The following is a 26,510-nucleotide window of genomic DNA, read 5'->3' on the forward strand; positions in this document are numbered from 1 at the left end:
GGCTCCCTGCCTCGCCGCGACGTTGCCTGACCTTGGGGCGATGCCGCCCGCGGGGCAGGGGCGCTTCTCGGCGCGCTGCCCTCGGCGGTGAAGGGCGGGCGCAGCAGCGTCACTGAGACGCGGACCCGCTGCGCGTTGTTTTTCTCTGAGGCAAGAGGAGGCGTTAGACCGGCTGAGCAGAGGGCGTTGGACCGCAGAGCTCAGCCCGGGGGTTCCTTATCTTGGGAGGACGGTGAAGCGAAGCCCCGAGGGCGCCTGCGACAGTGGCGGAGACGCAGCCTTCCGAATGGAGGGTCCTTGCACCGTCACTGTGGGGTGATCAGGTGACCTCAAAACTCGGAGCCTCTGGTGTCCTCATCTGTGACACGAAGTTCTTGAGCGTTAGATGAGCTCGAGGAGAAGGTGCTTGGACCACGTAGACGCGCAGGGAAGGACCGCTTTCCTTCGCCACCTGGTGTGAGGATGAAGGGGACGACACGACTCTTCCCCGGCTTCCTGGAGGGTGGCGAGAACCTTGTCCAACAGCAGAAGAGCGGTTGGGGGTGGTTTTGTGGCTCTGGGGACGGGAGAAGCTAAAAGGCTGTCGCAGGCAGCACTTGGGCAGAGTGACCTGGGTCTTCCTCGACTCCTGTAGATTCGCAGACTCACAGAGGGAGCAGGTCTTGGGAAACTGATGCCAGCCTACCTTCTCAGTCAGAGAAGGAGTGTAATCGAACGGAAAAAATACGGGTTGTAGAGATAAGACCACCTGAATTTTAATCCTGTATCGTTCACTTCCAGTAGTGTGACTCTGGGCAGCTCAGTTCACCAGTCTAGTTCTCTGTTTTTTCCTGAAAAATACAAAATACTTGATGAGAGAGGTGGGAGGATCCACAGAATGCCTCGTGTAGACTTAGGTGCCTAATGAACGACCCCTGTTGTCATTTCGTGAGCCTGATGGTGGACCACAGCACTGGTTCATGAAGTCAGATCTGCAGCTGGCATTCTCTTCCTAGGAGGAGGACCAAGACTGCTGTCAGAATTTGCTCACTGGACTCAGAGAAGGGGGTGCAGCGAATTGGATGATCTTGCAGGAGGGTGTCCTGGGGCTCTAGCAAGGGGAGCACGTTTCCCCACTCACTCACTGAAGGATGCACTTTCAGCTCAGCGCTCCTGCTTCAGCCTTCTTTGCCCATCACACAGAGCTCCTGTAACTGCAGCTGTGTTGTCGGTAGCTTTGTCTCTTACCGTAAGGTTGCTGTTGTCAAGATTACAGAATGTGTGACAGTTAAGTAATGTAGCTTGCAGGTTGGCAGGCTCTCTAACCATCTCTTACTCTGCCTTCAGTGTCTCTGCCTCATTTACAAACCACTGCAGGAAAGAGTTAACAGCAAGCCCCCAGGGCTGCTGTCTTCAGAAGGGTCTGCTCAGGAAGTTGGCCGTTGGCTGGTGTGGGGAGTTTTGCGCTTGAACTGTCCCTCCGTCCCCTAGCACCCCTGATAAGGGCGCTTCACTGTGTCTGACTCCGCACGAGCAGCGTGGTTTCTGTTGAGCACCCACTTTCTAGGCAGGCAGTGCCTAAGTGCCCAGCCCCCAGCAAAAACCTTGGCACGAAGCTCGCTGCTGTGAGGGGAGCGTGCTTGGGGTGCACCCTCAGACGAGGCAGGGCCCTGTGGAAGCCCCCGCACGGCTTTCTCCAGACTCCAGCTGTCCTCTTCCTCGGTGAGACCCTTGCGCTGGGTGACATTTAACCGAGAGGACACCTGTGTGCGTGCGGCCCTTCTTTCTCGGGAGGAGGGTCCTGTGGCTGACTCCACTGGATATGTGTGAATTTCTCCTGTCCGCTTCTACCTTCCTGAGGCTCGGTTACACCCCGGATCACTGTTCCTGTTCAGCCCTATACAGTGTGTCTGCTCGCTCCACTCCCCTACTTAAAACAGTGGACGAGAAGCCCTTTGCATTCCTGAGGGAAGGATTCTCGAGGTTCTTAAGAGTAGAGGAGTTTCTGAGTACCCACCTGCGGTAAGAAAGTGGAGACTTATAGGGAGAGGTGAGTGTTGAAACTCTCCCCTCCCATTTCTTTGTCTTCACTTCTCTCTTCTTCTTTTTTCCAAAGAGGGCAGAGGCCTGAGTGGGACCTGGTACAGATAGGGTCGGCCCAAGGAAGGCTGTTTTCTGAGCTGGGCCTGCCGTCCTGGCTCAGGCATGGGTGCCCAGACAGCCGGCGTGCTTTTCGCGGCCCTGGGACACGTTAGGGACACAACGTCAACGTGCCCTGTCTTTGTCCCTCGGCATGCCACGGGGGGAGGGGGTGACGCGCTCCATTCACCCCCCTCACCCAGGCTGTGAGGCCAGGCCTGTCACAGGGCAGAGCGTGCCGCTTGTCCTTAATTCCTTAGTTTGCTCTCTCTTCCAGAAAACGCGCATTGATCATGAGGTCAGGCAAATGGGAAACCCCTAACTTGGTTGCTCGGGTGACCAGCTGCAAGTCAGCTCTGCTCTGTGTCCGCTGGGTGCTCTTGTGTCCCGGGTCTGGTGACCAGGCTCAAGGGCTCCTGGCCTCTATTCTCAGATTCTTGTCTGAGCTTCAGCCTTTTCCTGCTGGGCTGCTTCTAGGACTGCGGTCCCAGCCTGAGGGTTGCAGCCCACCTCCAAGGGCCCCTGTGAGGCCCACCCAGGCCGCAGCCCCTGCCTCTGGAAGAGAGGAGAGGAGAGCAACAGAGAAGAGAGCGAGTCCTGTCTACAGCGTGTCCGTCTCTGGTTCCCATGTCCCGCCCATCTTTTTGCTCTATGTTCCGGGCTCCTGCCTGTCTTGAGAAGGCCGCCGCCGCCACCACCTGTACCCTGTGCCACACGTCTCTGTGCCCTGGACATCAGGGGGCCCGCTCCTGCCTCCTCTCCCCTGGCCTGTGCTGAACCAGCAGACCCCACGCCCGGGCAAGCAGAGCCACGAGCAGACCTGCACAGCAGGCAGCCTCCCGTACCCTCCTGCCCCTCTTCCCGCCCTCCGGAGCTGTGTTTAGATCCTCCCCTGTGGCTCTTCCTCAGAGCGCCAGAATATCGGGGCGTTCAGCTGGCTGCCCCGGCGTTTGAAGGGCCCGGCCTGCAGCGTGCAGTCGGACCAGACCCTCCCTGCAGGCAGGTGTGCGCCGGGCGGCGTGCAGAGGGGTGGCCAGGAGCTGAGCCGGTGGGCTCTGCAGTTCACGGTGGTCCAGGCTGTGGAGGGAAAGTCCTGCAATTGGCCTTTCTTCAGCATCACGAAGCTAAAGGTGTCCCCTCCTGCTCCCTTTCCTTTGTCAAGCCGCGTTAAAAGGGAACCACTGAGTGAGAGGAGGGTGTTCATGCCGCTGGAGCCAGTGTTGTTAAGTCAACTCTGAAACATTTTAGGAAGTACTTGGAAGAAGAAGAAAATCTTTACCTGGAATCAAACCACATTTAACTATATTAGTTTGCTGGGGCTGCCATAACCAAGTGCCACCTACCGTGGCTTAAACGCCAGAAGTGACTTTTCTCACAGTTTGGAGGCTGGAAGGCCAGAATGAAGGTGTGGGCCGGGCTGGTCTCTCCGGAAGCCTCTCTCTCTGGCGTGTAGACCACCGTCTTCTCCTGTGTCCTCAGTGGTCTCCCTCTGTTCTGTTCCTAACCCCCCCTGCTTAGAAGGAAGCCAGTCCTGTTGGTAGGACCGGCCCTCCCTAATCACCTGATTTTAACTTAATCACCCCTTCCATGACCTGTGTCCAAATGCAGTCTCATGCTTAGGTACCTGGGCATTAGGATGTCAGTGTATGAATTTGGTGAGAGGCCCAGCCCAGCCCATCCCATGAAGCCATCAGCACAGTCATTTCCTAAAGCTCTTTTTAGCCTTTAACCACGTATAGCTATGTTCACTGTATTTTGCAAAAGTAGCTGATAGTTATTGTTTCCATGGTGGGACATGGTTTTTTTTGCATTGGTGAAGCGTACTTAGGCATTTCTCTGTTTAGACTTTCTGGTCTTTCCTTGTGAAGCAGCGTGTTTGTACACCTGGCACTGTCTTCTTCTGAATTACGTCCTTGTGTTACATCGCAGACGAGTCTTGATGTGAACTGCCCACCTGCTTCCAGAAGGTTCTGCGTGTTGTGATAGCGTTGGTAAGACACCTTGTACTGGTTTATCTATAGCTTCACAGGGCTGGATTTTGTCGTATGTTTCCCTGCCAACTCAGAAAGCATAAGAGGGTACCTTATGCTTCTGAGCCCAGGGTAATGTTTGGGTGCGGTTGGCTCTGTTATACTGTGAGGTAAGCAGACAGCCCGCAGGGCAGAAGTGCTGGGATTGCGTGGCGCTGCCGTGCCCTCACCTTCTGTGCTCAGATTCCGTGGCGCCGCCATGCTCCCGCCCTTTGTGCTATGGGAGCTTGGGTTCTGTGTTCTCTCCATGCTGCCGGGCTGCCGCTTGAGTCCTGACTCGGGGCCGGGGCCGCTCCGGGTCCCAGCTGCGCGCGGGGTCCTGGTCTCAGGTCACTTTGCGACTCTGCAGCAGTCCGAGGAGCCGGGCTGGCCAGTGTCTGTCCAGAGAGGAGTCTGTGGTGAACCCTGTGGCTTTGGAATTAAAGCCTCTGGGAAGATACTTGGCTGTTTGGTATTTTGCTGGGGTGGGGGCGGGGAGAGGGAGGAGCAGATCACTTCTAACGTGGGCCTAAACTCTTTCCTTGTGGCTCTTGGTAGGTTTGTGAAGAATGTGATAGAAGGTAATAAAGTGAACCGAGCCCTGAGGCAGTGAAAGTGCTGCAGGCCTTGCTGGGAGGTCACCCTCAGCCGAGGTTTTTCATGGGAACGGCCGTGGGCTTTGCATGTGCTACATGCTCTGGCTGCTGAGGCGAGGCATTTCAGGTGGCGGAGGCGGAGAACCAGCGTTGGGAACAGGATTTGCTGGAAGAGCAGAGTGGAGACAGACAAGCTCTGGGGGTGGGGGGGCCAAACCCAGAGGCCACGTCTGCCTGGGGAGCCGGGGAGTGCCTGCGTCTGCGCGGGGAAGCGCTTACGGCCGCCCTGGGTTCTCTCAGGAGCGTGTGCGCCACCGCTGCCGGCTCCCCCAGAGGGCAGAAATGTTCCGTTTCTGACTCTTGTCTGCCGTTTGCCATTTGCACTCGCTGGAAACGGCGCCTCAGTGCCTTCCTCCAGTGGCTGTTCCCATCGTCGAGTTTAGTTCCTGAAATGTTTCTGTGCTCTTGTTCTCCTGGTTTCTTATTCACATATTTATTCTTGTTATCTGCTTCTGTCATGAAAAAAAGCTTGGCCTCTTGTGCATATGACCACACCAGCCAGAGCACAGCTTTCAGTTGCATGAAACCCTGCCGCATAAATGCAGGTTTGCAGCAAAGTGACTCCAGGCTCACTTGCCTGTATTCAATGAGTCTGAGAGACTCTCTCTGCTGAGCCACTCTCTTCTGAGCATCTCTGTTTAGAGCTCGTCTGGAAGCTGGGATTCAGGCCGGCTGAGGGTTCACCATGGTGAAAGCAAAAGACGCTGGCGTTCATTCCCACACGGTCTTGGAGGGCCTGTGGAGGGCCAGACCCTAGAGGGGCAGAGAAATGGGCACAGTCTTGCTGTCATGGGGCTCACCGTGGAGAGAGACAAAGCGGCATTAGACAAAAGCTGGAAGTAAACACGGGGAACGCTAACAGGCGCCGTGAAGGAGAAGTCCGCGGTGTGGATGGTGTGACTGATGCACGGGCGCCGGGAGCATTCTCTCCTGGCAGAGCAGCGGCTCTAGAGCCCTCGGGCCCCGCAGCCTCACCGGGGACAGCAGCCGCGTGGCCTGCTCCGCGAGGCGGACTCTTCGCCCCGGAACCAGCGGGGAGCCCCAGCTGCGGGCTCTCGTCAGGCTGGGGACGCTCCCACACCTTCCTGGTTTGTGGAGGGGTTTTGTCCGGAAGGCTGCTGCATTTCTCAGGTGCTTTCCTTGCAGCTGTTGCAGAGCTGGTTTTAAACTTGGTTAGGGCGGGTCTGAACCAGCTTTTGCCACAGGAACACTCGACTCCCCTGCCGAGGCGTGGCCCTGCAGGTTCTCCACGGAAGCTTTGCGGGCTTGTCGCTCTGGCTGGAAGGAGCCCAGGCTCCTCCCAGCTCTCCGAGGGCCTGGGAACCTTCGGCTTCCAGCTCCTTGCTTGATTTTTACCCCACTTCTCGGGGTATGACCCTATCCTGGTCTGTCTTAGCGTATGCACCAACGACTCGGATTTGCGGAGCTTCTTCCAGTTGGCGCCCTCTTCTCCTGGCTCTCCAGCCGCTTTCCCCGTCCCTGTCTCCGCGGCTTCGTGAGAGCAGCGGGACCCGCTCTGCGGCCCGGGGCGCCTCTTCTGGCAGGAGTCCCGGGCAGTCGCAGGGCTCAGCTCGGCGCCCCCTCCCCGGCCCTCAGCGCAGTGTGCGAAGCGCACTTTCACGTGTGCGAAGCGGGCTGTCACGTGTGCGAAGCGGGCTGTCACGTGTGTGAAGCGCGCTTTCACGTGTGCGAAGCGGGCTGTCACGTGTGTGAAGTGTGCTTTCACGTGTCTGCCCGTTTTTCTGCTTTATGGCAGGAAGCTGTGTCCACATCCCGCTGTGGCCTCGGGGCTGCAGGTGGGAGTTCCCTGTCCACAGGATTTCACTGTAGGAGTCTGTCAGCTGGTTCTTTCATACCTGAGGAAGCTGAGGCTTGAGGGAGCTGCTTTGCCAACCTGCCAAAATTGTCACAGGCACCGTTGTCTACCAAGGCAGCGCTGAATCTCTTAGAAAATGCTGACTTATGTTCCGTGTTCTCCAAGGGGGCAGGACATAGAGTGACAAAAAAAGCAGATTTAACAACAGAAAACACCACTAATACTTACAGCTTAACGTTCAGTTCTCAGGGAATTTTGTTCCCCCAGGAGACTATGCCCAGAGGTTTCAGATGACACAAGTTGTGTACTTTGAGAACAGTTCCGTTGGCCAGCGTGTAATGAAGGCCGCAACTGCAGCTCTGCTGTGACCTACATACCCGACGTCCACCCGCTCTCACGCTGACTTGCCCTGCGGCGCTCGGCCTAGGCGTCCTGTCTAGTTCTGGGTAACGTGCTTGGGCGTTTCCTCACTCTGGCAGTAGCTTCACCTCATGGCACAAGGAGCTCGTGGCAGTGAGGCTCCTGCCCACCTCCAGGGACGGGGGTGGCTGGGAAGGCGGGGTGCCACCCCCCTCGATGTGTCCATTCCAGAGGACTGCTCCCAGACCCTCGGAAAGATCCCTGGGTCGTAAAGCTTGCACGGCGCCAGTCTAGCCTTCTAAAGAGTGTATGTGCCTTTCCACAAAAAAGGAAACCCTGCCAGTGGCGTCCTCCAGCGTGAGTTCTCAGAGGAGGAAGAGAGGAGAGGCTCTCCGCCGACTCCCCGCAGGGAGAGCCAGCCTCCTGCACGACCTCCATCACCTGGTTTCTCGTCTGCCTGGAGTGAGGGCAGGGCTGGGTCCAGGGTTCGCTGCATCGCTGGCGCCTCCTGTTGGTGGTGCCAGTGAGCAGGGGGCAGTGGGTCAGAGGTGCGCTGCCCCCACCCACCCTCACGGGGCATGTGCTGAGCCCGCTAGGACTGTGCCTTGGTGCCTGGCCCTGCCGGGATGCCGCGTGGACAGGAGGCTGAGGCTCTGCGCGTCGCCGGGTGACTCTGGGTCTAACTCCAAAGTCCACGTGCGTCTCACTTCCGCGATCCTTACCCTGCCCCCCAAGAAGCCTGCAGGGACAGAGGACAGGACGGGAGCACGCTGTTGAGAAGCTCAGGCTCGGCAGTGTTGGCGCCTGCGAGTGTTGACCAGTGGTCCTCTCTGTGTTTGGTCTGGAGGCTTGGCCAGTGGCACCGCGTTTCTGAGTCTCGCTCCGCCCTGCAGTCCCCCAGGGTCCCCCTGGCTGTGCTGGGTGGGGCAGGGCCGGGGTCAGCACGCTGCTCCGTCAGCTCTGGGCCTCCGTGGCTCCCTCCCTTGTTGCCTGTCACGGGGGTTCTCTTCCGCCTGAGCATTTACTCACACGGCACGGATTCCCCTCTTGTGTGTGTACTTTAATGTTAACCTACGGGACGTGCTTCCTGATGACACAAGGACTGTTTGCCTTTAGAACATATTATGGCAAATATAAAGAAACACGAAGAAGAAACGTAACACCTCCGGTCAGCCTGTCTCTTGGAAGCATTGACACTGATTTTTTTTTTTTGACCCCAGCGTGCAGCTTTCAGAATCTTAGTTCCCAGACCAGGGATTGAACCCTGGCCCTAGCAATGAAAGCGCAGAGTTCTAACTAGCGGACTGCCAAGGAATCCCCTGATACGTTTTCTCCCCACACTTTTTCTGTATGTAATTCAGACCTTGTCTTCTGTTGGCTTCTAGAATGTTTAGAGCATTGTTCTGTGCCATGAAAAATGCCATTGTTAATGTCTGTGCCATTAGGTTAAACTTTACAAAAGCATTGTTTTTATAGATCAAAAATGTTTGCATATCAGCAGTTTCATCGGGTTTAACCTAATATTTGATCAAATGGTTGACCACGATTACTCCTGCAGCGCTTTAGATCGTTTCAGATCGTCAGTTAGTAAACGCAGCACTGGGGCGAAAGCATTTTATGTAACTTTTGCCAGTTTCTATAAAGAAGGCTGAGCGCTGAAGAACGGATGCTTTTGAACTGTGGTGTTGGAGAAGACTCTTGAGAGTCCCTTGGACTGCAAGGAGATCCAACCAGACCATCCTAAAGGCAATCAGTCCTGAATATTCATTGGAAGGACTGATGCTGAAGCTGAAACTCCAATACTTTGGCCACCCCATGCAAAGAACTGAGTCATTGGAAAAGACCCTGATGCTGGGAAAGATTGAGGGCGGGAGGAGAAGGGGACGACAGAGGATGAGATGGTCGGATGGCATCGGTGACTCAATGGACATGGGTTTGGGTGGACTCCGGGAGTTGATGATGGACAGGGAGGCCTGTTGTGCTGCAGTTCACAGGGTTGCAGAGAGTCGGACACGACTGAGCGACTGAACTGAACTTGCCAGTTTCAGTTTGTCCCCGTGTATTTTCTGTTTTAAAATCTTAAGGGAGCAACAGAATTACTTTCTATAAAAAGTCCTCAGTGGTAACTGACTGATGGATCTTCAGGGCAAATGCCAAGCATTGGATTCAGTTTACTTTGCCTGTAAAACGTCCCACCAGACCTGTGAGCGTCGGTAAGAGCTGCTCATCACATCCATGGGTTGCAGCGTTAGCGCCTCCTGGTGCGCCTTCAGAGCTTCCTCTGCAGAGATTTTCAGGATTGGCATCCCCTGTTTTCCTTTCCATACTGAATCCCGATTTTTGGTTCTTTGGTGGCCTTTCCTGTTGGTTTGTTCTGACCGTCATCCAGTGTTTTCATCTGTCCCATTAATTGCTGACTGTCCACCCACCGCCCTCCACTTGCCACCAGGGCACGTCCAGTAGCAGTGGACACTGTTTACTGCATACTTGCTGAGTGCCCCACCCCGTCCCAAGTGCTGTACACACGCTTGGAGTGTAAAGAGCCGTAAGTGGAGGTGGGATGCCTGCGGCTTTGGTCACCTGCTCACGGGCACCGCTGGGCAGCAGGGACCCAGGCTGCCCCAACACTGAGGAGCAGACCTCAGCCATTGTGCGTTACTGCTGCAGGCACGGCCGCTCAGCTCTCGGCCAGGGTCCTCAAAGGGCGTGTGTAGCGTCACTTCAGAGGCTGGAGGTGTGCTTGCTATCATCTTTAGACTGGGGAAACAGCCTGTTGGGTGTATAGACTCACTGGGCTTTTTCGTACTGGTCCATTCTGAATGTGGGCTTATATATTTTTAATCCGTGGTTTTTTGTCTCATTTTCTAGGTCCAAAAGCTGCTTTGTATGTGCCCAGTAGATTTCCATGGGATCTTCCAGCTGGATGAGAGGCGGAGAGACGCAGTGATCGCATTGGGCATCTTTCTCATTGAATCTGACCTACAGGTAAGCCTTTGCGAAGTGAAGTGTTTCTGAGTGCAGGAGACGGTGCAGTTGGGGTTGAAGTTTGTATCTGCTGCGTCCACCTAGATCCGAGCCGGAGGGTGGGGTAGCTGGACGGGTGCACGTGACCCCTGAAGGCTGCGTCCTTGGGGAGGTGTGCTGTGGTCCCACTGGGTTGTGCTGGTGCTCTGGGAGGGGGCTTGGGTTTCGCCTCAGCAGAACGCTGCCGAGTCAGACGCAGAGGAGCCATTATTTTCCCTTTCCAAAGGACAACACTCTTTGAGATAATCATGGTGTCTTTTTCAAAACTATGATGGATGTGAATTAAGTTTTACAGCATGTGCTAATGTGCCTTTTAAAGGTGATTTTAAAAACCTGTGGCATGGAGAAGGAAATGGCAACCCACTCCAGTATTCTTGCCTGGAAAATCCCAAGGACGGAGGAGCCTGGTAGACTACAGTCCATGGGTTCGCAAAGAGTTGAACACGACTGAGTGACTTCACTTTCAGACTTGTCAAACAGGAGAAGTGATAAGGCAGTGTCTAATGGGGGAAATATCAGTTCAGGTAGAATGAAGTGAGCACCAAAGATCTGAAATACTAATAAGATTATTGTCCTGAGAGCATTACTCAAACCGTTAGTTTAAGATACTGGAAAAAAGTCAACGAAGCTGACCTGGGCAAAGGGGACTGTGCAGACCACAAAGCCATATTAACTAACTACAGATGGCCACTTAACTCTTGTTCCATTTCCTCTGCAGCTTCTGCCGAGTGGCTGGGCCAACAGATCAGACCAATTTGATATGCCCATCTCTAAGGCTTTAGCTGTGAAGCTGCTGGACATTAGGCTGAAAACAAAATCATATATATTTTAAAAAACAGCATATATTGCTTTATGCTTTTCCTGTTACAAAGCAAAAGAGGTATAACCTAATGGCGCCTCTGGTTGTTCATTTAAAGAAACCTCACAAAGGAACACCAGATACTTAACCCAATATACACAGTTCCCCGGCAAGTTTAATGAGGTACCCACTTTTAAGTTTCACACTTGATAGTAAAAGCAATAGATGATGACAATGAGTGGTGGCCAAGGTCACGAAGTGGTAGCCTGTAGACTGCTTTGCTTCACAGGTATGTTTTGACTGACATAGTATTAAAAGTATAATCTGACATTTAAAAAATAAAAAAATAAAAACCTGTGGCAGAATTTGCATGTTTTCGAAACTACCGTTTTCTCAGCATCTCAGGACGTCTGATGGTGTCCCCTTCTTGGGAATTATGCTTGTCTGGTCCTTCAGCAGGAGACCACCGGGCGAGCCCGTAGGGGGAGGTTATGATCTGACTCCCTGCAAGTGATTTTTCCGCTGGCTACTGCTGGCTGTCAAGTCTCATGCCCCGTTGGAGAGGAGCAGAAGGAAGCGTGCGGGAGCACGTTTAGGGGAGGAGGGAGGCCAAGAGCAGCTGTGGCAGCCCCGCGTCCGGAAGCCTCTCTCTCCCGGAGGGTCTGGTCCTGAGGCCTGGCTGTGGGGCTGGGGGCTCTGAGCACCCGTCAGGGAGCTGCTCCAGGCGAGTGCACACGAGCCTTCTGCCAGGCACCAGAGCCAGCTGGACCCAGGGCAGCAGGGGGCAGGCGTTGGCCCGCCTGTGGGCTGCCGTGCACACGCCCTGCTCTGAGATGAAGAGGGTGTGGGCGTGCTTGGATCTGGGCTCAGTCTGTACTCAAAAGCCATGTGTTTAGTTAAATGTAATCTTCTTTGTTTTTTTCTTCAAGCACAAAGACTCTGTGGTTCCTTACCTTCTTCGACTTCTTAAAGGTCTTCCGAAAGTGTATTGGGTAGAAGAGAGCACAGCTCGGAAGGGCAGAGGTAACTTGGCTCAGCGTTGCCCGGAGTACAGGAGGCGTCCGTGTGCTCCCGTCTGAGATCCAGGGTGCAGTCCCTGGCGCGGCAGCGTGGTGCCTGCAGCCAGTTCTGCTCCCGCTGGGGGACAGCGGCCCGCCTGCAGCCCCACGCAGAGCCCCACACAGGGCGGGCTGAGTGGGACCACGGGACCCTCAGGAACCTCTGGTCACGTCCCCCATCCAGCAGTGGGTCCTCGGCTGTCCCCGAGCTGGTTTGTCACCCTGCAGTCAGATCCGTTTTCCAGAGGCCTGGCGGCTGCTCAGAAAAAAGGGCTGGGCCGCAGGGTCCTCTCTCGGTAGTCTCATCGCTTCATCGATATTGCTGCATTTCCATTGACTTTTCCATCACTAGAAACGGACTAAATTCATGTGTTTCTGTCTAGCTGGTATTTGATTTTGAAATTTCTTCAAAGACAAAGAGAAAGTGAGATAACCTCCCCTCTTCCTTCCACTGCCCTCCCCTCCCTTCCTCCCTGCTTGCCTCCTTCCTCCTGTCCTTCCTGAAATATTTACACAGGCCCACGACATGCCAGGCATTGTGCTAAATGCTTATAACGCCCATGGTCTTATGAACAGATTTTCTAAGACTCTAAAGTCAGCTTGGAAGATCTCCAGCATTTCAGAGTTCATGACCCTTCAGACTGAAGTTTCCTTGTAATCTGTCTCTGAGGCCTGAGGCCCCCACCTTCAGATCTCACTGGGGCTTGATGCCTGCAAAAAGGCCCCGTCCTCCCTCTCGGTGGCATGGCCTGCATTTGTTAGGTGGGCTCATCTGCAGGAGCCCGTGCTGTACCTGTGTGTGTCTGCCCGGGCTCCTCCTGCCCTTCGGATCTTCACCATCGCTGGTGGCTGGTGTCAGCGTAAAGCTGACAGACTCTAGGTTATGCAGATACCCTGGAATCTGGAAGACGACAGGTGAAATAGAGCACTGTAAAAAGCGAGACACCTGTGTGCACCGTTGCTGTCTGATCTGGGGAGAAGCAGAGTCCTAGAAAACATTGATCCTAGTTTACTTCAAAACAAGTACCACTTCTGTACACACGGACTCGCTCTCACGAAGTTTTGAGCATCACTGAAAGATCGTTGGAGTTGTATAAGTACCCGATTGCTGGGTGACACCTCAGCCTCTCAGTTTCTGTTCTGGCAGTGTCGCTCAGCTCTGATGCATCCAGAGCAGCAGCTTCAGCTCCGGGGGCTTCTCAGAAGGCAGAGTCTCAGGCCCTGCGTTGGAGCTGCCGAGTTAGGACTCGGGCCAGGGAGCAGACAGACCGCTTCAACAAGCCCCTCCGGGGGTTCTGGCCACACTCATGCTTGAGAAGGACCTAGAGTTGTGTCTCTGGATCACATGTGGAGAAGTAGACACGTGGCGGGTGGCTGCCCTCTGTGTGTGTGTGTGCCCTTGACTCGGTGCTCAGCGTCCAGGACGGGTTACGTGTTCAGTAGGGACCCGGCCTCCCCGGCGGCAGGCCTGGCCTTCCCTCAGTGCCCTTGACAGAACCGCTGCTTCTCTTTCGAGCCTCTGGGTGCAGAGCTCCCTTTCTGGCCTGAGGCCCTGCTCCTGAGAAGCTCCCTCCAGAGCGTGTCTCTGGTAGCTCCTCTTAGCATCTTAGACTTTCTCCATCCGTCAGAAGAAGAGAGAAATAAACGTTAACTCAGTTTCAAGTGATAGTGATTGGTGTTTGAAATTCAGCCTCCATGAGATATCTCCCACACACTGAAGACTGAGTTCCCAGTTGCATGTAGGTTGGAAGTAAAGCATGGAGGTTGTTGTGGTAAAAGGGACTGTGATCTCAGACTATAAATGGGCTCAGGAAGCATCTAAGTTTCTTGAACTAAATCATTTTGTTACGAGGAAGGTGGGGTGTTTCTCAGGAAACATGCTGGGCCCATACCCCATTGAGAGCGGCCTCCGCAGGGAGTGGGTCCTTGACAGCATGTGAGGAGAGCAGCCGGGCAGGGTGATGGTCCAACTCCTGTCTCTGCCTGCAGGTACCCTCCCGGTGGCCGAGAGCTTCAGCTTCTGCTTGGTCACTCTGCTGTCTGACGTGGCTTACAGGGACCCTTCCCTGAGGGGTGAGGTGAGTGCGCAGCGACCTGGTGCTTCCGTGTGCGCGGAGCCCTGTGTGATGACGGGACGGGAAGCGAGGTCATTGGGCTGCTCATGCTGACTTACGGCATGTGATTGACAACACGGCTGAGAAACATGAAGTTCTGCTTGCAGGGCTGTCCCTGCTGACCCCCGGGTCCGGTTCGGCCTGCTCTCCCGGCTGCCCTGTGCAGTGAGAGGTCCTGTGTCCCGCTGCCTCCACGCTGGGGGCCAAAGGGGCTCATCCAAGAGAAGCACTTCCTTGTAGGAGTGGGAGCCGTTGGTTCCTTTAAGTGCCCCAGTTTTTCTCCTTTTAGTTTATTTTGGTGGAAATGCTGCTTCAGTGTATTCCATACTCTCTCCTTGTAAAGAGGAACAGGATGGTGACAGGCTTGTCTTAACCAGATCTGTTAGTCGCAGAGTCGGTCTCCCCGAGCGGCTGGCCTCAGTCCCTGCCAGGGGAGCCAGTTTCGCGTGTGCCGTGTTCCCAGCTGGCTGCTGCTCTTCAGTCCCTGTGTCTCTGTGTCTTCTGATTTCTAAAACCTCTCCCGTACTGTTGCTCCGTGACTTCGTTTGTCCCTATTTCTGCTGCTGCGCCGGTCTCCACCGTTCTTTCTTAGCTGAGGTTCTTTATGGTGGGTTGGCTGAACAGGTAATGACATAGAGTATCATCAGTGCTGTTATTTAACATGCTAGCAGGGCTTTTCTGTCAGTAACACCCACTGAAATAGCGAAGCCACCACAGAAGATGGTGATGTAACTTTAATACATGAAATGGACAAAGCACTGCTTTTCGCATCCTCACAGTTTCCGTGTCATTTGACGAAACGGGAGCTACAACCCAGTCACCTCAGACCAGCTTCATCCTCTGTCTGGATTCCCTGCAGCGACGGGTAGTGAGGGAGATGAGGGGCTCCGTCTGGTGCTCGTTTCAGAGCCTGGACTGACTGCTGCTGACACCCTGGGTCAGCAGTGTGGCCGAGGGCAGGGCTCGAGGACCGGCAGGGATGGAGACCTGGGCCACACGATGTAGGCAGCGCCCGGCTGGGGACTGAGCACCCGCCCGACGGGCTGAGCCTACGGCCTGGACTTTTGTGGGGCTCCGTGACAGGCCGAAGAGACTGACCCCTCGGGGGAGGGACACAGCCTAGGGCAGCAGGTATGGGAGAGGCTGACAGAGTTCACCTCTGTGAGCCTGTCCGGCCAGCAGCATGAAGGGACTGGAGAGCCAGCGTCTCGTCCCCAGACATCCGGAGCCCGGCTGAGCCTGGCGATAACCCGGAGCAGTCCCGGCTCCCCGGCGTGGCAGCGGGAGGCCATTACCGATGCTCTGGACTCCAGTGAGGTCAGGCTGGCCATCCGGAAGGCCGTGAATCGTAGGAATGCACTGAAGGAACCAAGGGTGCTGAGCCGTGAGGGGAGCCACGGGGCCTCCGGACTGGCCAAGAAGCGGGCCGTGTTCCCAGAGGCGCTGCCCGCCTCGGCAGAGCTACCATGGCGGGGGGGCTCGGTCGTGTGCGAGGTGGGACGCGTGGCCGCCCCAGGCTGCCTCTAGGCCCGAGTTAGCTGTGTGGTGCTGCCCCGACTCTGGGTGAGCTTGTGTGCCCCGTGTCCTCGGCTCTTCCAGATCCTAGAGGCGCTGCTGCAGGTCTTGCACGTGCTCCTGGGGATGTGCCAGGCCCTGGAGATTCAAGAGAAAGGTACGTTTCTTTCTTTAATGGTGTTGCGATTATCCTTCCCCTGGCATTTCCCAGTCTTCAGAGTTCCTCTTCTTTGAGACCAGTGTGCCTGTGGACATGACCTCGGTTGCTTGGGGGGCACTGGGGGCGTGTCGTGAGCACAGCTGTCCTGCCTGAGTGCCGGGCCCCTCCCTCAGCCTCCGGGGGCTCAGTTTCCTCCCCTGTAGCCTATTTGGAGGTCCTTTTCCCTGTGGTGGGAAGCTGTCTACCTGCTCCCAGCAGAACTGGCTGCACTGGCGCAGGCCTGGGTGAAAGCCCGTGGGTGGCGTGGCTGAGGGCTGACGAGAGCTGAGGGTGCTCAGACACCCTGCCGTGGGCCACGCCTGCCGCTGGGCTGTGGGCGGGTTGAAAAGGTCAGCGCCCGGCTGGGCGCTGCTGCCAGGCTGTTCGGGCCCCTGAACTTGTGGTCAAGGGGTGGTGAGGCGGGGGCCCGAGTCCCCTGGGGTGCCACCACGGTCTCCCTTGTCTTCCAGAGTACCTCTGCAAGCACGCGGTCCCGTGCCTGCTGGGAATCGTGCGCGCCTTTGGGCGGCACAGCAGCTCGGAGGACTCGCTCCTGTCCAGGCTGTTCCCCAGAGCTCCTGTGCACTCCCCTCGCGTCCCCGAGGAGCTGGAAGGTGTGCGCAGACGGTCCTTCAACGACTTCCGCTCCATCCTCCCCAGCAGCCTGCTCACTGTGTGCCAGGAGGGCAGCCTGAAGAGGAAGGCCAGCAGCGCGTCCAGCGTCGCGCAGGTGGGCTGTGCTCCCGGACGGCCGGGGCCCGGGACTTTTGAGGGTCCTGCTGTGGTTTTAGGGGACTCAGAGGCTCTCGCTGGAGTTCTCTGGAGGGCCGAGGCTGCCACATCCTTTCTGAGATCTACATGTGAGTCATCTCCGGGCGCAAAGCTCTTGTTTCCTAGCCGTTGGGTATACAGCTCTGTTCTGAGCAGGAGATGGCGCCCCTAGGAAACATGTGACTGGCGGGTGGAGAAAGCCAGGGAATAACAGGAACCTGGCTCAGTCAGCTGGCACAGAGTATGTGGCAAGACCCAGCGCTCGCAGAATCGCAGCAAGAGCCGTAGCCGCGGGGCCTTCAGGGAGGAGGGGGATCAGCGAGGCGGCAGTCGGAAGCTCGTCTGCCCGAGGTCTGACTGCCTTTCTGGTCTGTGTTTCAGGTCAGCCCTGAGCGTGGGGCACCCCCTCCCAGCCCCCCTGGAGGATCTGCCTTTCACTGCCTCGAAGGTGGGTTTCGCCCTTGTTCAGAGCACTGGCCGAGCCAGGGCAGGGTCCAGGCCCCCCGCGGTGTGTGGGTGGCATGCAGCTCAGTGCCAGGCTGACAGGGCACCTGTTTTCTGTTCCCGATTAAACTTCCTACACTTGAATCTGAAAGTATTTCAGACTTGGAGCCAGGTGTCGGAAGGGACACGCAGGACCCCGGGTGCCCGCCGTCTGAGTTTAGTGTGTTAGCCTGTGGAAGTGCCGGTTTTCAGGTGGCGGTGATAGCGACTGGTCCTTCTCGTTTCTTTTCATTTAACGGCGTTAAGGATCAGGGTGACATTAAGGCACGTAGTAAGGAGACTGAGTGGAAGCTTACCTCTAGTGACGCTTTCTGTGGAGCTTGCTGTCCACAGAGGACCCTCGGGGCATTTACCGAATGTGGTCGTCTGCCAACCTGCACCGTCAGACCTGTGTTAGGCAGCCTGCGGCGTCGCCTCCGGGGCCTGAGACAGGGTCGGGTGGGCCGCGGGGGCGCACGCCCTGGAGCCCCGAGCTCCTCTGCCAGGTGGCACTCGCCCGAGAGCCTTTCTCAAGGGCATCTGAGACGCCTGGGGAGCGTCTTTAGAAAGGCAGAGGCGTGACTGAACGCAGAGAAGTGTGGACAGCGCGGGCGCACTGCCTCTGCGCTGTGTGGACGCGTGTGCACACCTGAAGGCCAGGCTCACCGCACGTAATCCCGCTGGAGGGAGCCCCGTCCACAGCCTACCCGCCCCCGCCCCCGCCCCCGACGTCACACACCCCTGAGGCCCTCGGCCTGGGAGCCTGAGTGCAGGGCCATCCGCATCGCGGCTGGCGCCAGGCCCAGCGAGAGTGCCACTCCTGCCCTTGCTCACACGCTCCCCGCTCACTGACAGTCCAGGCACCACAAGAAGTTATCTTTAAGAAGTATTTCTTAAAAGCACACGTCTGATCATTTCTCTTACTGCTAAAGAGCGTTCAGTGACCTCACCGCATGCATGTCGCATCCTAGCCCCTTGGTGCCTGGAGCTCCCGCCTCCTGTTTCCGTGTCTGCCCGCTCGCTGCCTCCGCCGCGCGGGGCTTCACCCTCGCGTTGTGCCGCGTGTCCGGGGGGCGCCCTCTGGTCACAGGTTGCTGGCACTAGTTTTCACAGTGAGCTGGTGTCCTTCAAGGGAGGACCTGGTGTCTGCCGCCTGTGAGCGTGCTGAGGCCACGGCCCTGGTCGAGCTGTGAGCTGGGGGTCTCTGCATGCGGGAGCACAGAGCCCCCTCAGCGCCTCTGCAGCACGCAGCGCCGCGGGGCCCCCGCATGCGGCCCGTGGAGCTGCCACCCTCTGCTCCCGCATCTTCACCTTTGTAAACTTCCGCGTATGAGTGCTGTCCTGCAGCGTCTTTGAGTGAGTTCACTTCATCTGAGAATCCCTGGGCCCATGCCCGTCGCTGCGAGGGGCGCTATTCCGTGCTTTGGGCGGCTGAGCAGCGCTCCCCTGAGCGCTTGCGGCACATCCTTCTCTGTGTGCCGTCGCACACTTAGGTTGCTCTGTGTCCTGGCTGTTGCGAACAGTGCTCCTGTGGACCCAGGGGCGCGCGCATCATTTCAGTTCATAATTCAGATGTACGCCCAGGAGTGAGATTGCTGGATCGTGTCAGCCTGTGTTTCTTAAGGGAAGGGTGGAATTGGAGTGTCAGCATAAGCACAGCCGATGCCTTTGGTGCGTGTTGCGAGCGTGTCCGGGTCGCGTGCTCCGAGACCCACTGTTGCTTCTGCCCCGTCAGCCTCTTACTCACCCAATGGGAGCACCTCGGAATCCGACTACTACTTCTCTGCCGTCAGCTCCAGCTTCTCCGTCTCTCCTCTCTTCAACGGCGTCACCTACAAAGAGTTCAGCATTCCCCTCGAGATGCTCCGGGAACTCTTAAACCTGGTGAGCGGAGCGAGGGGCGGGCAGCCCGCGGGCAGACACCAGGGAGGCTGTAGGGGCCACAGGCGCATGTCCTCAGGGTCCGTGTGCCACGTTCCCGTCTCACCCCTGCAGCAGCCATGTGGGGAGACGGCCACGAGCCCCCACACGAGAGGGGGCTTTAGGCGAAGGTCAGTCTGGGCTGGAGCCTGGGCGCTTTCACCTCTGGGCATGGAAGCCTCGCGTCCCTGGTTCTGAGGGAGCCGGCTCCTTCTCTGTCTGCTCTCTGCCCCGTCCAGGGCAGGAGAGGCCCCGGTGCTGGCAGGGCTCAGGGCATTTGTTGGGAGGGGCGCTGCTGGCCTCACGTCTCTGCCCCGTTTTTCAGCGGGAGGTGGTGACATGGTTTCGTCGTTGGCAGGCTCTGCCCCTCCATCTCCCACTGTGTCTGCCGGGGCTCACCAGGCCTCATTTCCCTTGCAGGTGAAGAAGATCGTGGAGGAGCCTGTTCTCAAGTCTCTGGACGCAGTGGTCACGGGTGTGATCGAGGTGCGTGTTCTGAGGGCCTCCTGCCCAGGTCCCCTGGCAGTGCCTGTCCTGACTGCTGAGCGGTGGTCAGTGTGCCTGCCGCGCAGGTGCGGGACAGGCTCGGGGGGACTGACGGTCGGGTGGGAGCTGAGTTCCGGCCTGGGCTCGACTGCTCATGTGGTCCTTGGCCCAGGTGCTTGCTGGGCCGCCGCCCACACTGGGGCACACCCCTCACGGGTGCAGGCACTGCAGGCCTCGCTTGTGAGCGTGTGGTGTGCCCAGCCCCCTCCATCTTAGCCTGGGCGGGACCACGGCGAGCTTGCACAGTCAGGAAGTGCCACTGCCAAGAGCTCTGGCAGCGCTGGGCCAGTCCGCTCTTGCATCTCTGGGCGGCGTCAGAGAAGGAGGGAGCAGAAGGTGACCCCAGCGACAGGCTGTGTGGGTCATACCCGTGCCCCTGCCTGCAGGCCAGCCCCAGTGCCGACCTCTGCTACGGCGCCTTCAGCGACCCCCTGTACGTGGCTGTGCTCAGGATGCTGCGGGACACCCTGTACTACATGAGAGGTGAGGGCCGTGTCGCGCGCCCCGCCCCGGGGCGGCCGCTGGGAGCACGGCCTCGCCGGCCTTGCTTCAAACACGGCCTCCTCGGCTCTTCTCAGTGCTGAATGCGCTCCGTGACAACAGTCTTGACGACCACGTGGTGTCCAGCGGGCATCTGTGCTCTCCTTAGCCATTTCCCCATCTGACCCCCAGCGCTCCTGGGAGCCGAGCCTCGTCGGGGCCACAGCAAGGCTTAGGCTGTGGAGGGCAACGGGCACTGGCAGCTGGGCTGACCTGGAGCCCGCGGCCTCCCCAGCCAGGCTGCTGCCGACCGCCATGGCCGGTCTGCTCGTGTCTGTGCTGCCTCTGGGGCCTCCTTGCCGTCCAGGCCCCGAGGACGTGCGCTGGGTCAGGCCGCGGGCTCCAGGTGCCTGCTGTGCAAGGGTCCTTCCTCAGCTGCGTCCAGGTTCCCACATATGATAAAAGGAAGTGAAGTCGCTCAGTCGTGTCCGACTCTTTGCGACCCCGTAGACCGTAGCCTACCAGGCTCCTCTGTCCATGGGATTTTCCAGGCAATAGTACTGGAGTGGATTGCCATTTCCTTCTCCAGGGGATCTTCCAAACCCAGGGCTCAAACCTGGGTCTCCCGCATTGTAGACAGACATTTTACTGTCTGAGCCACCAGGGACGTTCCTACATATGATAAAGGACTCTTTTTCAGGAAGTATCACTGGAGTTCAGTTCAGTTCATTTGCTCAGTCGTGTCCAACTCTTTGTGACCCCGTGAACCACAGCACTCCAGGCCTCCTTGTCCATCACCAGCTCCCAGAGTTCACCTAAACCCATGTCCATTGAGTCACTGATGCTATCCGACCGTTTCATCCTCTGTTGTCCCCTTCTCCCACCCTCAATCTTTCCCAGCATCAGGTGGCCAAAGTATTGGAGTTTCGGCTTCAACATCAGTCCTTCCAATGAACACCCAGGACTTAATCTCTTTTAGGATGGACTGGTTGGATCTCCTTGCAGTCCAAGGGACTCTCAAGAGTCTTCTCCAACACCACAGTTCGAAAGCATCAATTCTTTGGTGCTCAGCTTTCTTTATAGTCTGACTCTCACATCCATACATGACCACGGGAAAAACCATAGCCTTGACTAGATGGACTTTTTTGGCAAAGTAATGTCTCTGGTTTTCAGTGTGCTGTCTAGGTTGGTCATAACTTTCCTTCCAAGGAGTAAGCGTCTTTGAATTTCATGGCTGCAGTCACCATCTGCAGTGATTTTCGAGCCCCCCAAAATAAAGTCAGCCACTGTTCCCACTGTTTCCCAGTCTATTTGCCATGAAGTGATGGGACTGGATGCTGTGATCTTAGTCTTTTGAATGTTGCGCTTTCGGTGAACTTTTTCACTCTCCTCTTTCACTTTCATCAGGAGGCTCTTTAATTCTTTCTCACTTTCTTTCTGCCATAAAGGTGGTGTCATCTGCATATTTCAGGTTATTGATATTTCTTCTGGCAATCTTGATTCCAGCTTGTGCTTCCTCCAGCCCAGCGTTTCTCATGATGTACTCTGCATATAAGCTAACTTGTATCACTGGAGTACTTCCTGTTAATGAGCCGGTTCTGGAGATGGCGGGCCCGTTTGTGTCCCGCGTGTTCAGCATCGCCTATGTTGACTGCTTGGGACCCAGCATGGCGCTCTCCTCTGGGAGCGACTGTTTTCTGAGTGTCGGGTGGCCCGCGTGCAAGGCGGGCGCGCGTGCCCGTCCAGGTTCGCTCGTTGGGCCTCCCTAGAAGCACGGGGCCCGCAGGAGCGCTCTTAACCAGGTGTCTGTCTGAGGGGCGGGCCTGACTGTGTGCACCCTCCGCCCGCAGACCTGCCCACCTCCTTTGTGAAGGAGGTGCACGACTTCGTGCTGGAGCAGTTCAACAGCAGCCAGGGGGAGCTCCAGAAGATCCTGCACGATGCCGACCGGGCCCACAGCGAGCTGAGCCCCCTCAAGCTGCGCTGCCAGGCCAGTGCCGCCTGCGTGGACCTCATGGTCTGGGCAGTGAAGGACGAGCAGGGTGGGTTCCCCCACCGCTGCCTCCCTTCCGCGGGGATGGAGGGGCGTGGCCTGAGTCAGGGGGTGGGGTCTAACCCCAGGAGGGTGGGGCCTGAGTTGGGCGGGGCCTGGCCCAGGAGGTGTGGCCGGGCCTGAGTCAGGGGGCAGAGTGGGCACGTGGGATGAAGTGGTCCCGGAGGCAGGACAGGAGCAGGGAGCCGCCCAGACCCTGAGGTGGAGCCGCCCAGAGTCCTGGGTTCGGGTTCTGTCACGGCCTGGGTGCGGCCCTTGGTGAAGGCGCCTGTGGCCGGTGGCATCTGCTGAGGGTCCACACTCGCCTGTGTCATAATCTCAGGTGCAGAGAATCTGTGCGTCAAGCTATCTGAGAAGCTGCAGTCCAAGACGTCCAGCAAGGTCATCATCGCGCACCTGCCGCTGCTCATCTGCTGTCTGCAGGTCCGTCGCTGGCCCCGGGGAGGGGTGGACTCCCGTCTGCAAGACCTTCTCACAGTGTGCAGACCGAGGCCAGCACAGCAGCCGGGTCGGAGCTTCTGTGTCTGGGAACTTGAGCTCGAGCCTGCCACGGACAGGGTCACTGCTGGAAGGCCGCTGCTAACGGCTAGCGGGCTTCGTGTGAGCAGGGTCCAGGCGCAGCCGGGTCCCACGTTGCAGAGGCTTCCCAGCTTGTGCTGGGCATTTCCAAGGCGGCAGACGTGAACCTGCCCTGTCGAGGCTCTGACCCATCCCAGTCCCCATGATTCCCATCTGCCTGTGTAGAAGTAACGTTCCCAGTGAGCCCCATGTCCCCTAAGTAGCTTTTGGAGGTGAAGGACAGGTTACCAGTGGATCTCACCTTTGGGTGGAGTCCCCACCACCCTGTCCTGTCATTATGCCTGGTGGCACATGGACGTGGGACGACTCCGGTCATAGTGGTGTCTGAGGTGGTGAGCGCCTCCCCTGTGGCCCCTGACAGTCCCTGTGCGTTGCAGGGCCTGGGCCGCCTGTGCGAGCGGTTCCCGGTGGTGGTGCACTCGGTGACACCCTCCCTGCGGGACTTCCTGGTGGTCCCATCCCCCGTGCTGGTGAAGCTGTACAAGTGCCACAGCCAGTACCACACAGGTAAGGGCCCCACCTGGGTGGGGGGAGGTGCCCAGCTTCTCTGCAGGCTCCTCCCTACCAGAAATCTCCCTCCAGGCCCCGCCCTCCCAGGCATCTCCCCCAGGCCCCTCTCTCCAGGCCTGTCCCTCCCAGATGTCTCTCTCCAGGCCCCTCCCTCCTGGGCTCCTCCCGCCAGGCCCCCGCCCTCCAGGGCTCCTCCCCCCCAGGCCCCTCCCTCCCAGGCATCTCTGTCTAGGCCCCTCCCTCCCAGACATCTCCCCCAAGGCCCCGCCCTCCCAGACATCCCCCTTCAGGCCCTGCCCACCCCAGGCCCCGCCCTCCTATGCATGTCCCTCCAGGCCCTGCCCTCCAAGGCCCCTCCCTCCAGACCATCTTTCTCTGGCACCTGCTCTCCAGGCAACCTGCAGAGTGAGTGCCCTGAGAATGTGGGCCCAGACCACATCTGACCTGCAGTGAGTGAGGTTAATTAAGTGCCGCTCGGTGGGCGTGTCCTCTCCCTTCAGTCAGAGACTGAGGGCCTTGCTCTCACCCTCATCACCTTCCCGGCTTCTTGCCTGTGATCCCTGGCCGCGAGAGGGCACATGGCCCTGCCTCATTCCTTACTTAAGATGTGACTGTTGTACATATTCATCACCTTGTAACTTTAAGTGTCCATCGTTGTAAACATTCCCATCATCCCTTCTGTTGTCTGACACACTGGGTTCTGAAATGCTAGGAGAAATCTTTTAGAGTGATTACTTTTATGATTAAAAGCAATCCACATATAGTTTCAGCTTTGAGTTTCAGACAAAAGCATGAAACGTGACGGGCTCAACCAGACACACATTTGAATTTTCAATTTCAGTTGCTGGCAATGACATAAAAATCAGCGTAACCAATGAGCATGCCGAGTCGACCCTAAATGTAGCATCGGGGAAGAAGAGCCAGCCGTCCATGTATGAGCAGCTTCGGGACATTGCCATCGACAATGTCTGCAGGTGGGCGGCGGAGAGCCTGGCCACTCTGTCAGACTCACCTCAGACCCCATGGCCCGGGACCCAGACGTGGGGAGCAAGAGATGCCTGAAGGCCCCACGCTCCTGGGGCTGCGAGAGTTCCTTCTAGAACAGCATTTCTCCATGCAGTTCAAAGCCCGACATGTAGCTGTAACATTCTCTGAACCACCTGCTTACTGTGACTTTTGTTAAGAAGCAGGGAGGTCTGTTTGTTCACCTTTATTTGTTTATTATTTGTTTTTGCTGGGCTGGTTCTTCGTTGCTGCACTCTCTCTGGTGGCAGCGAGCAGGCTGCTCTGTCTTTGGGGTGCACGGGCTCCTCACTGCGGTGGCTTCTCTTCCTGCGGAACACGGCTTCAGTAGCTGGGGTTCATGGGCTTACTTGCCCCACGGCCTGTGGGATCTTCCCGGACCAGGGATCGAACCTGCAGCCCCTGCATTGGCTGGCAGGCCAGTGGACCCAGGAAGTCCTCAGGGAGTTTGATTGGAGTTGGGATGAGTATGGCATTCTGAAGGAAGCAGTTTGGGGCAAAACAGTGAAGTTATTATCTCCGACTGAGACGTTTATCAGTGGTGTGACATTAAGCTGTTGTTTGAATTCATTGTGTCTCGGTGTTCATTCAGATTTCTGGGGGAAGTGCATCCAGGGCTGTTCTTTAAACCCTACAAACCCGAGACAGAAAATCTAAACCCAAACCAGATGCAAGCACTCACCTGATTCTTGTGCTGCCTCACCCTGCTCAGGTGCCTGAAGGCGGGCCTGACCGTGGACCCAGTGATCGTGGAGGCCTTCCTGGCCAGCCTCTCCAACCGGCTGTACATCTCCCAGGAGAGCGATAAGTACGCCCCGTCCTGGAGCACGCGGACCCCGAGGCTCGGGCTGGCTGCTGCTCACGCGCCTCTGCTTCTTTCTAGTCCAGCACGGAGTCGGGTGCTGGGTCTGTCCCACCGTGTCCGCTGAGGCCCACCTTGGAGTGTCCCCCCGGACGCTGTTTGGGCTAGACAGCCCTGTCTTCCTGCCTGGTGCTGGCGTTGGCAGGGCCCAGGCAGTCACTGTCAGATGTGCGCTTCCTCTGAGAGGCTGACGACCCTGGGCTCCAGGCCCCCGGCTCCATCTCCCACCCTGTGTTGGAGCTCCGTTCCCAGGTCACGTGTCCTTCCTTCTGTAGGGATGCACACCTGATTCCTGACCACACCATCCGAGCCTTGGGACACATCGCGGTGGCCCTGAGGGACACCCCAAAGGTCATGGAGCCCATTCTGCAGATCCTGCAGCAGAAATTCTGCCAGCCCCCCTCCCCGCTTGACGTGCTCATCATCGACCAGCTGGGCTGCCTGGTCATCACCGGAAACGTAAGGGAGCCACAGGCCCACGCGGGAAGCTCCGCTGACTCGCAGGAGCATGAGAGTGCAGACTAGACTCGCTCTCCCAGGGTCACGTGCTCCCAACTTCCTGAACACCGGGTGCCAAGGCTTTTCCCAAGTAAGGGAGCTCAGAGTAGTGGTTCCTAGATGGCCAGGTAAAGCGGCTTGAACTGAGTTCTTGCTGACGTGACTAGACTGGAGTGGAGGTGGAAGCTGTGTGCGTGGAGGTTTGCGTAAAGCTGCAGGGGGCGGCCTGGCGCAGTTGCAGGCCCCACGGCCCTGGCCCATGGCGTGTTCCCTTTGGGTGTCCGTGGAGGGCGCTCCTGGCAAGATGTGGTCACAGGTCCCTCCTCCTTTTCCAGCAATATATTTACCAGGAGGTGTGGAACCTCTTTCAGCAGATCAGCGTGAAGGCCAGCTCGGTCGTGTACTCGGCCACCAAGGACTACAAGGACCACGGCTACAGGTGAGCTTCCTGCCTCACTGTCGCGGTCCATCCTTGGAAAGTGGGCCGCTCGGGTCTTGTCCCGTAAATCAATGCTGCTTCTCACAAAAGCACCATGTGCCAGAGATCCATGCGTCCCGGGGGGGATGGCCTGCCCCTCGCTGCCGTCAGCAAGCACCTCCTTGCTCACACCCAGCCTGCCCGATGCCCGGTGGGCATGGCACCCTGCCTGGCCTGCCCGTGGTCAGCCTGCCCATTGGGCAGCGGCGCCACAGTCTGGCCAGCCCGAGCCTGCACGTAAGGGAGCTCTCACGCCCCTCTGTGGTCAGGGCGGCACACCGGCGAGGGCTCCCATGCCATCCTTGGGGTCCTGAGTGCGGGCACTGCAGCCTCGGATGCGACGCCCGAGGACAGACACTCCTGCTGTGTTTACAGGACCTCCTTCGGCTTGGCCAGGCCCAGGCAGGGCACAGGGAGGGGCGGAGGTCCTCCTCGCTCCTCCTGCCCCCCGGGGGAGCAGGCAGCTGGGTGGCCGTGACCTCAGCTCGCTCACCAGCCGTGTGTGTGCGTGGCGCCGCGTGTGTCCTCACGACAGCCCTTGGCTCTGGGGCTGCTCGTCCGCGGGCTCGCTGCCGCCGCCTCGGGAGCCTGGCCCCTGGACCCCAGGGCTGGCCTGACTGCGCTCGCTCACCTCCTGCC

At 57.7% G+C, this 26,510-nt stretch overlaps 1 protein-coding gene across 3 annotated transcripts in view; it reads left to right on the forward strand.

Annotated features, from left to right (window-relative positions):
* Positions 1-26,510, forward strand: part of PI4KA (phosphatidylinositol 4-kinase alpha) — a 59,361-nt gene that overhangs the window by 463 nt on the left and 32,388 nt on the right. The window contains exons 1-17 of one of the 3 annotated variants that reach the window (XM_070385722.1): positions 8,680-9,172; positions 9,828-9,944; positions 11,712-11,805; positions 13,830-13,918; positions 15,554-15,626; positions 16,139-16,398; positions 16,821-16,887; positions 18,658-18,806; positions 19,263-19,328; positions 19,775-19,871; positions 21,719-21,910; positions 22,244-22,344; positions 22,878-23,007; positions 23,852-23,984; positions 24,746-24,841; positions 25,171-25,354; positions 25,729-25,832. In XM_070385722.1, coding sequence (XP_070241823.1) covers positions 9,846-9,944; positions 11,712-11,805; positions 13,830-13,918; positions 15,554-15,626; positions 16,139-16,398; positions 16,821-16,887; positions 18,658-18,806; positions 19,263-19,328; positions 19,775-19,871; positions 21,719-21,910; positions 22,244-22,344; positions 22,878-23,007; positions 23,852-23,984; positions 24,746-24,841; positions 25,171-25,354; positions 25,729-25,832 — 1,934 coding nt within the window. In that variant the 5' untranslated portion in view covers positions 8,680-9,172; positions 9,828-9,845. Of the gene's footprint in view, positions 1-8,679; positions 9,173-9,504; positions 9,694-9,827; positions 9,945-11,711; positions 11,806-13,829; positions 13,919-15,553; positions 15,627-16,138; positions 16,399-16,820; positions 16,888-18,657; positions 18,807-19,262; positions 19,329-19,774; positions 19,872-21,718; positions 21,911-22,243; positions 22,345-22,877; positions 23,008-23,851; positions 23,985-24,745; positions 24,842-25,170; positions 25,355-25,728; positions 25,833-26,510 lie in introns of those variants that run through there. The other 2 variants (XM_070385720.1, XM_070385721.1) reach the window with 2 other exon arrangements.

Source organism: Bos mutus, chromosome 17 (genome assembly GCF_027580195.1).
Source record: "Bos mutus isolate GX-2022 chromosome 17, NWIPB_WYAK_1.1, whole genome shotgun sequence".
Classification (NCBI taxonomy): domain Eukaryota; kingdom Metazoa; phylum Chordata; class Mammalia; order Artiodactyla; family Bovidae; genus Bos; species Bos mutus.